Genomic DNA, 9,961 nt, shown 5'->3' with positions numbered 1-9,961 from the left:
TATGTGTGTATATATATATATATATATATATATATATATATATATATATATATATTAAAATGATGATGCTGATGATATTTGTGACGTTTTGAATCAAGAAAAATTATTGAAACGTTCCATGACAACAAATTGTGTTTGTGGGAGGAGTCTATCTTTTAGCTACCGTACGCACTTCAAGAACCTTGAATATTATATGATTTTAAAGACGCGCAAAAACATTGAAAGATAATATTTGCCTTTTCAGCATCATGGTAGCAGACGATCGTTTTTCTCTCTCACTTCACCATTTATTGGTTGCTGTTGTTGTGATCTTTTTTATCGAAGACTTGCAAGGTATGAATTTGATTTTAAATATACTTTATAAGTGATGTTATACCAAGGCGGTATATTATACCTCCTTGGTTATACATTTAGATATGGCCAAATTCTCAAGGTGGGGAGGGTGGTAAAACATGTAAAAATGATTAATCAAACACACGTATAGTATTATTAATCTATTGTAATATATTATATATCAGTTACACCAAAGGAAAAGAAAAACAATTTCAATAAGTTGCACATACAATAAAATAAAATAAAATAAATAACTATTTATATTGAAAAAAAAAAAATCTGGGACCAGACTGTGCTTGTTTGCGGCAAGTTGTATTAGTTTTTCAAGATCTTTTCAAATTCCAGATTATGGCGCTACTTAGATTGCTTTGATCACATATAAGTCTATAATTAGACGTGGCTGGTTTTATTCTGGCTGCACACATTATATAGGCCTATTTACACAACGTGTAAGTTATGGAGCAATATAAACAAATTGAATAAACATGTGTTATGTATTCACAGTATGCAATTATGCTATGCATTATGAAATAGGCCTACAAATATGAATACCGCAGAGTTTCGAATACCATACTGCTGATACAATTTTAATTTTGCCAAATTTGGCCTAAAGCATTAATAAATTATTTATCACAAGCTTAGATGAGTTGGTTATAACTATCACTTGAATTGTTAAAAGTTTGTTATGTGATGCGGCCAGTCAAAACCGGTGAGGCCGGTGCAATTCCGACGGCCCTGCAATACAGAAATGTGATCACATTTGAAAATCGGACAAGAGCACAAGTTATAGGCCTATAGTGAAAATCAGGGCCACAGTGACCATTTTTCGGGGACCAAGGTTTTCTACTAATTTAGCATCACCATGGTATTTAGCATTACCTTAGTAATGGCATCACTAAGGTATAAATGAAAAATTGAGCAGGGATGAACCTCCAGAAAAAGGGCGGAACACTTTTTCTGGTGGTCATTTTCAAGGTTGCCGCCAAAATTAAGGTATCGGCTCATAACTTCACCGACATTCAATGAAAAAGGGCAAATCTGGTGTATAAGTATATGTTATTGGGGTCATTGAATTTAATGAGACATGAAATGTCAGCCATTTTCAAATTCAAGATGGCTGCCTTAAAAATTTTCAAAAATCAAATATTTCAGTATAATTCCACATCTCCTCTATGAAAAATGGCAAATTTGGGTCTAGTCATGTGTTTTAAGCTCTCCGAGTCCAATAAACATAGTTTCAATAAGAAAGGATGGCAGCAATTTTGGAATTCAAAATGACTGCCGCCAAAAGCGTCGAAAATCGAATATTTTGGTATGAATTCCACTTCTCAATCAAAAATGGTAAATTTGGTGTCCAATCATATATTATTGTGCCCTCTGAGTTCAGCATGGATTCAAAAAGCTAAGATGGCATCCATTTTGAAATTCAAGATGGCCTCCACAAAACCCGTTAAAAATCGAATATTTGGATATGTTAATTAATTAGCAAAAATGACGTCATTTTCATAATTATTCCCTTGGGGGCGGTAGACTTCGTTTATTTCTAGAGAACTCTAATTATTTCATGATCCTAATTAATTAACTTTAATTTCCTGTAATTAACGAAATAAGCATCGTTTATTGTAATTTTTTCGATTGTATCATAATAGTAACTTTTATTAGTAAACTCAATCAAATTCTCCAAGATTCATTTTAAATAGTTGGCCTGGGATCCCTAACTACATGTATGTACTATTTTTGTTTTAGCCCGCTTTTATAGGCCTACAGAATAAAACGGCAATGAAAAAATCTTCCTAATTTTCACGGAACCCGGGGGGTTCGATCGAAACCCCCCCCCCCCCTAAATACGGGCCTGATATTCTACGACGCGGCTGCATGCCCCGACGCAAACCATCGCATCTTCGTTTAACTCACACAGACACGACGCGAGTTGGCCTTTATACTGGTCTTGTAGTTTCATGTACATTAAATATTTTCTGCAAATTCTCCCTTCCCTTTCTTCATATGATCGACACTTCTTTACCATACAGTTAAAACGTATGATTTTTGGCTCATGAAAGCAAAGAGGAAAAAAATCTGCTGAAATGCTGTGGAGAATCTATTGCTTTTACAAGCTCAACCATAGAAAAATTTTGTTTTTTCTTAAAGCTTACAATAATAATAACTCGTTAAATGAGCCATTTAACTAGCATATAATTAAATAAACTTTTTATTAAGAACTCAATAATCACCGATAAACAGTGGGTGGAAACAGGTTAATTGAAAGTGTTATGCAGAGAAACACTGAGCCAAACCTGCCAAGAGGCATTATACTTGCAGAACAAAATGATAACGACAGTAAAGTGATGACAAAACAAATGAGGATTCATCTTCTGATGAAGAGAATGATACATATTAATGTAATTGTGTTAATCATCATTTTGAATTATTCCAGTAAGCGAATAATGATAGTTTTCATAGTTGAGTTGTGTCTCTTTGTTTATCTAACAAATGCATTTTCATTGTATGTTATTAATAGTACTATTCATTTCTTAAAATTGTAACATTTTGCATTTTATAAGCCAAAATGTGTACATAATAATGTCTGATATTTTGGAAATAAGTATGCCTGTCACCCAAGCTTTTTGAAATAATTATTTTGTTATTTAATGGAGAGGTTGAATTATAAAAACAAATATTTGATTTTCAACGAATTTTGTGGTGGCTAACTTGAGTTTAAAAATGGCTGCCAACCTTAATTTTAAAACCATGTTTTATTGGACTCGGAGTGCACAATAGCATATTAGTAGGCACCAAATTGTTACCATTTTCAATTGAGAAGTGGAATTATAAAAACAAAATATTTGATTTTCGACGACTGGTATCATAGCAACTAGACCATCGAGCTTGCGCTTAGTTGAATCTGATTCCCAAGTAGCAGCGGTGCTGCAATGAAATTATTGCCATTAGTGTTATTAGCGTTGTGTGGCGTACACCAGTGCGTACCACCTTCATTTGGATGTATTGTGTTTTTTTTTTGTAATTTGATTGATGTGATTAGTTTTTTAATGTTTTTTTTTGGTAATTTTATTGATTTGATTATTTTTTTTATGTGTATGTTAATAGGGTTTGTTGGATGGGTTTGTATGATAAAATAAGACTTGTCTGGATGTTTAAATAAATGTAATATATCACTGTAACCCGCATATAAACTTCTGAAAAATGTTTGTATTGATTAGTAAAACTATTTTACTAATCAACATACACATACACCAGAAAATTATCCAGAGGCAGGTTTGAGCGATCACAACTTCTGCCGTAATCCAGGTCAACAACAACCAACCGCTTGGTGTTACACGGTTAATCCAGAAACGATACTTGAAATGTGCAATGTTACTCATCCGGGAGAAAACTGTGGTAGGTTATTTTCTGGATCATTTAAAGATAAAGTTAGGAGATTAAAACTTAACTCCCAGATCACTGTGCTTGATTAAATGTGTAATGGGCGAGGTCTGTGATAGCAGCAGTGAGGCACATAGTAGCAGCGGTGGGGGTTCGACAGTAGGGTCCAGAACCAAAAGGCCGACGACTAAAGCATCGGTCATGTTCCCGGAATAAAAAATCCTTTGTAGGGTTCATTGTGAGAGTTTTTATGTCTTATTATCGCCCAAATTTCGCTTTTAGACCACAATATTAGGGATTGGCAATTAATAACGTTATTTGGATAGAAAAATTATTATTTTTGATCCGACGACATCGCCGTAGCGTCAAACGGCGGAGGGTACAGGGCTGCCTGACGGGGATACTCTCGCGAGAGTACAGTACCTTCGTGTTCACATCATTCCACAACGGCAGGGGCTGAAATGATTCAGCATTAGGTAACCCCTTACTTTTCCAAATGATGCACTGGGTTCTTTAAAGTGCACACGAGCCGTACATGCAGAGTGGACCTCGATTTTAAGTCCTTATCTGAAAAGACATGGTTCTACTCACTGCCCCCTAGACGAGGAGCGTCTCGAATCAGCACCGATGTTAAGGTTGCGGTTAGCGGCGCCGCTGCCTCACCGCTCTCGGCACTCCACTCAAACAACGTTGATGACAATGCAATGATAATATAAGATGATAATAATATGGATGACGATGATGATGATGCCGTAATAATAATTTTTAATGATTATGTTTTTGATTACATTTATTAGGCTCTTTTTCTCTTCTCTCTTCTGCTCCTCAAGTTGAGCAACTTAGCTCAGGTTATTCAGACTTTTGGTCCTTGGTCAATTACAATCTCTGCTCTTGTGTTTTAACTCGAGGGCTGAAATAACGTAGAAGCTGGGTAGCGCATCGGTTGTGGCTTAGACTCCCAACCTCGAGGTCGGGGGTTTGAAACTCTCGCTTGTGTCCTTGGCAAGGCACTTTATCTACGGTTGCCTCTCTCCACCCAGGAGTACAAGTTAGTAGCTGGTAGGTTCCAAAACAACTGCGCTGATTACTAGCTACTATATTATGGAATAATACAATAATTTAATTTGATAATTTAATTTGGTTTTCAATGTGTTCCATATGTGTTTGATTCAATGACCGGGGTAGTAATGTGAAGCGTTTAGAGACTTTGTAAAGCATTAAGCGCTATCTAAACGACATATTATTATTTAAATACAAATAACGATGTATCGTATTGATGTATCGATTTTGGATGAGACGTTTAAGTCAATAATCCCATGCAGTTAGGCCCATATGCACGTTAAAGAATGGAGTAAACTTTCCCAAAAGGTACAAGATTGTCTACCAAAATAGGACTGCCTAGTGTAGCCAGGACCCTACTGCAAAACAACTCTTCAAACTTAGTGGGTTCTTCACTTCAAAATTACACCTGAACTATTTCACGAAATTAAACTTGATCTTTGTTCTTGGTGGTTTGTGAACACGAGGTGTTTTGTGAACACCATGTTCAGGCAGGTTTAAAATTAATAGTAATTGTCCAAAAAAAAACATGATAATAATAACCCAGCACTTATGCGCTCTAAAATAACAAGTTTCGAGGTGTAAGTACTTTCTGTGGTCTACAAAACTCTTGTGTAAAAAATATCCCTACCATATGAATTTATAAAATGGAACATACATACTGTATTGTTCTTTCCCAGGAGCTTATGAAAAGACAAATGATGCCGATTATCGAGGCTCAGTTAATATCACAATTACGGGCAAGAGCTGTCAGAAATGGACGTCACAGACACCCCATCAGCACGCTATTACTCCAGCAAATTTTCCTGACACAGGTTTGGGTGATCACAACTTTTGCCGTAACCCAGATCAAGAACTAACCGTATGGTGTTATACGACAGATCCAGAATCGAGATTTGAGTTGTGCGATATTGATCGTCCGGAAGACAACGGTAGGTTAATAACGATGTTAATAATAATACTGTAATAGTAATGAATAATAATAATAATAATAATAATAATAATAATAATAATAATAATAATAATAATAATAATAATAATAATAATAATGAATAATAATAATGATAATGATATTGATAAAAATAATGAATAATAACTATAATGATAAGTAGATAAAATGCAAATTGACAATGACTTATCGCACTGATTTTCTATTTTTATGTTTGCTTATGTTGATTTTTTTTAACGAGAATTGCATATAATGAAATTTAATAATGATAATACAAAAAAAATAAAGGATAATTATATCAAAACAACGTCGATGATGACAATGGCAATGACGACGACGACGACGATAATAATTAAAATCATCTGGTGGTCACGTCTGTATCTACTCAACAAACAGCTCATCCCATGAAGATCTAGCCTACAGTTGCTGCAGATATTTTTATTTTTATATGAGGTATAAAATGAATTAAATTATTTTGTAATTCCACGTGTTTCAAGCAGACAAGACGCAGATAAATATAATATAATATGTGGAAAAATGACAAACGGTGGAATTGTGCATTGCATCCCATGAAGATCTAGCCTACAGTTGCTGCAGATATTTTTATTTTTATATGAGGTATAAAACGAATTAAATTATTTTGTAATTCCACGTGTTTCAAGCAGACAAGACGCAGATAAATATAATATAATATGTGGAAAAATGACAAACGGTGGAATGACAATACATAATTCCAGCGTTTGTCATCAACATCCAACTTAAATTATAATATTGTGAATTCCAACTGTTATTAGATGAGGAAACAAGTTTAGCTTGAAATTAATCAGCTTGTTTCCTTTGTTATTTTTGTTTAAATCGTCCTTGAGGTTAGGCCTATTATTATTATGCAAACAAAATGTCAAACTCATTTTGTATATAATATTGGCTACATTGATATTATTCCTAATGAGGTTTAATATATTACAATGTGTCATCTTTTACAGATGTGATCTCTTCTACAGTAGAGAGTAGAGCCCCTCCTTTAAGATACCCCTACAGATACCCCTAAAGGGGACACTTTTCCTCGAGGGGCAATATATGATTTACCACTACGGTCAACCCCTAGTAAGGGGAAGGCGACACTTTTAATGTGCTAAATGGTTTGTTTAACCCATATTTAGGGGATACAACTTTAAAAAAATCTCACCACAACCAAAAAATGAGGAAAATATTGTTGTATTACAATGCATTGAAATACTTTTTCTTTAATTGCAATATAAAAATGGTTATCTGTGTTAAATCAATTCTTCATAGTAATTATGATACTTCCAGTCAGGCTTTTTCCAATGTAAATGTTATTGCGTTTTTAGCGTTTTTAGTTGCCATAACGGAACACCCCCATTAAGGGTAACAATGTAGACCACTTCAAAGCTAATATTTTGGCTTTTAGTTATACATTCCAGAAAATTATATATACCCTTCAACAAATTTCAACATAATTTTCCTCCTAGATTCAATAAACAAATTTGCTACAAATACCATATTCAACTGCCCTACTATGCTAATTAATGTTAATTAGCTTGTGGAATCTGAAAATATTTATCTTCCGAGCTATTAGGCATATCATATTAAGCTAATTTGGGATGGGGCAAGGGGGTGCACCAGATTATCAGAATAGTGTTGAGTGCAAGCTGCAATGACATAACGAAGAATGATATTTTATAAATGTAGTGGCAAAACAAGTAGGTAGAATTCGTTCCCCTGTGCCTCACCGCCCCCACCCCAGTGAATCTTCCCCTGCGAGTACCGTGCTGAATATGGTATTGAAGTGAGTTAGATTTTTTTTTTTTATGACGGATGAACATAGTTATTTTTTCAATTAATTGGGGTGAATTCTCATAATGTGCACGGACTTAGTTCTTAGTTTTCTGTTGAGGTTTAAATTTCTTTCTATTTCATTTTTAAATCTCGTTTTATATCGTCTATAATACTATCTATACATTTATTTCTCTCAATCCCAGGTGCTCCTGTAATCTTATATTTAACCATGCTTACTGTTGTAAGAACAAAGTCATTTATAAAGAAATTGTTTTTTCGTATTGTCATTTTTATTTATTTACTGTATTTTTATTAAACATAATATTATACAGGATAACGTATCAGGAGGGTGTAATACATACAAAATTAAAAAATTATAAAAAACATCTAAAATCAACAAATCCAATATTAATATAATTGTGAAGAAACATTATGATAAAAGCTTAATTTAAAAAGCAGAATATGTTGGACTTTATTAAAATACATAGTGAAAATTGAACCACAAAATAATTAGGTAATAAAATGAATGATAAAAATCTTAATCATAGAATGAAATAGAAAAATTCAGTATTAAAAGTAGAACAGACGAAAAGCAGGTCTATTGAAGGCAAATCAATAAGTTGGTTATCAATATCTTTTGTTTTTTTGTAAATTTTTAGAAATTTGTTTGGGTGCTATATCGCCGTAAATGATTAATTTCTGTTAAAAACCCGTCAGGGGCTTCTCCTTGGTAACCCACAATGGAGCTCTGCCCCTGGGTCCGGGGTGGCGCCAGCGGTGAGTGGGAGCCCCCAATCGGGAAGAGCTCCCCCCCCCCCTCGTCGTCGGGGAGAAAAAGAACAATTCGTCGGAGAAAAAAAATTATATGTATTTTTGACATATTAGTAGATTCTAAAATCCATTAAATAAGCCTTTGAAACCCCTAAATTGTCAAAATTTTAGGGGATTCGCCCCCAGGACCACTTTCGAAACCTTATAATCGAAGCTCGACCACGCCCACTTTGCTTTCGTCGAGGAAATCTGACCCCTCGTCGGGGCACCGCCCCCACACTCGGGGACCTCTGACCCCGTTGGGAAAATCCTGGCGCCACCCCTGCCCTGTGTCCTAGGCAGCCCTGGGCCCGAACGACCTAAATGGGACTCACTTTTGTTGTCAGAATGAATCTTTGGATTCCTGAATGTCAGTTGAAAATGTAAATCTTGTTCCCAACAACTCTCCGAAGAGTTATGTATTCTCACATGCATCGCACTTATTGGGGTATCATCTATCTACTTCCGGGAAACGAGGCATGACATGACCTATAAGAAAGTATAATACATACTCCAAGTATTGAAATACACGCCATCGTGTTGGGATTCAATATTTCGACATTAATTATGTCATCATCAGGAATCATCATCATTCCTGATGATATCGTGTTGGGATTCAATATTTCGACATTAATAATGTCGAAATATTGAATCCCAACACGATGGCGTGTATTTCAATACTTGGAGTATGTATTATACTTTCTTATCTGAGATTAATCAGTGGACCTTTCGGTTTTTGGAAAACATGACCTATGTTTTTCAACTCTTCTCCAGATGTCTCTGGAAAGGAATGACCTCGGCTCTTTTTCCATTTTATACTTTTTAGTATACATTATATACTAATGCCACATTACTGGTAAATACAGTAATGTACGGAGTGCAATACCGTACCGTAGCCAGGATTTTTAAACAGTGCGGGACAATATCAGGGTGGACCTATTTTATGCGTAAATACAAACCATGTGGACCCATTTTACACCAAAATATGACAAATATGGACCCATTTTCTTAAATTTTATCCATTTTAAGCTAAATATGAGAAATCTGGACCAATTTTTCAAAATGTGGACCCATTTTATGCATAAAATTACATAATTTGGACTCATTTTTAAAAATGTGTCCCATTAGAAAAATTGTGTGGGACTGTCCCAATAGCTGGCTACGACATTGACGGAGAGGACTAACTAGAAGTAGATTTAACATAAGGCCTAATATAAATGCAAAAATTGGATTTAAAATAAAATTTTACAATTTCCATGCTCTTATTAGGACTATGTTGATGATACGTTGGTTCATCATCCTTGTAAGCCAATAATATAAAGCAAAAAGTCCACTGAAATTATTGCTGCGAAGCAGCCAATTCATATTCTTGACAGCAATTTGACCTCTGAAAGGTCATTGTTTGTCAAAAATCAATCGCCTGACGCAACTGAAAAGCGGAGTTTCCTTCTTTCGTTCTGCCGCGTAAAATCAATTACTTTAGGCGACGTTTGTAGACTAGCCTACTCGTACCAACGTCGGCATGTCGCGACGCTGGAGTACTATTCAGTGTTTTTACTATATTTCTAGGTTTCCTATTTCTACGTTTAATCGGCTCATGTCTCAGCCACAATATTTTGAGGACAATATTAT

General features: G+C 34.9%; 1 protein-coding gene across 1 annotated transcript in view; it reads left to right on the top strand.

Moving 5' to 3' along the window:
• Positions 1 to 3,578: 3,578 nt before the first annotated feature.
• The window catches only part of LOC117111536 (plasminogen-like), a gene marked incomplete at its 5' end in the record, with an annotated part of 9,580 nt that continues 3,197 nt past the window's right edge, over positions 3,579 to 9,961 (top strand). The window contains 2 exons of the mRNA XM_033254466.1: positions 3,579 to 3,729; positions 5,454 to 5,705. Coding sequence (XP_033110357.1) covers positions 3,579 to 3,729; positions 5,454 to 5,705 — 403 coding nt within the window. The remainder of the gene's footprint in view (positions 3,730 to 5,453; positions 5,706 to 9,961) is intronic.

This window comes from Anneissia japonica, unplaced genomic scaffold (assembly GCF_011630105.1).
Source record: "Anneissia japonica isolate Jap-2015-1 unplaced genomic scaffold, ASM1163010v1 scaffold6030_len697274_cov183, whole genome shotgun sequence".
NCBI classification, from domain to species: domain Eukaryota; kingdom Metazoa; phylum Echinodermata; class Crinoidea; order Comatulida; family Comatulidae; genus Anneissia; species Anneissia japonica.
Note: the sequence above shows the minus strand (reverse complement) of the source record. Positions and strands in the feature narration are given on the sequence as shown.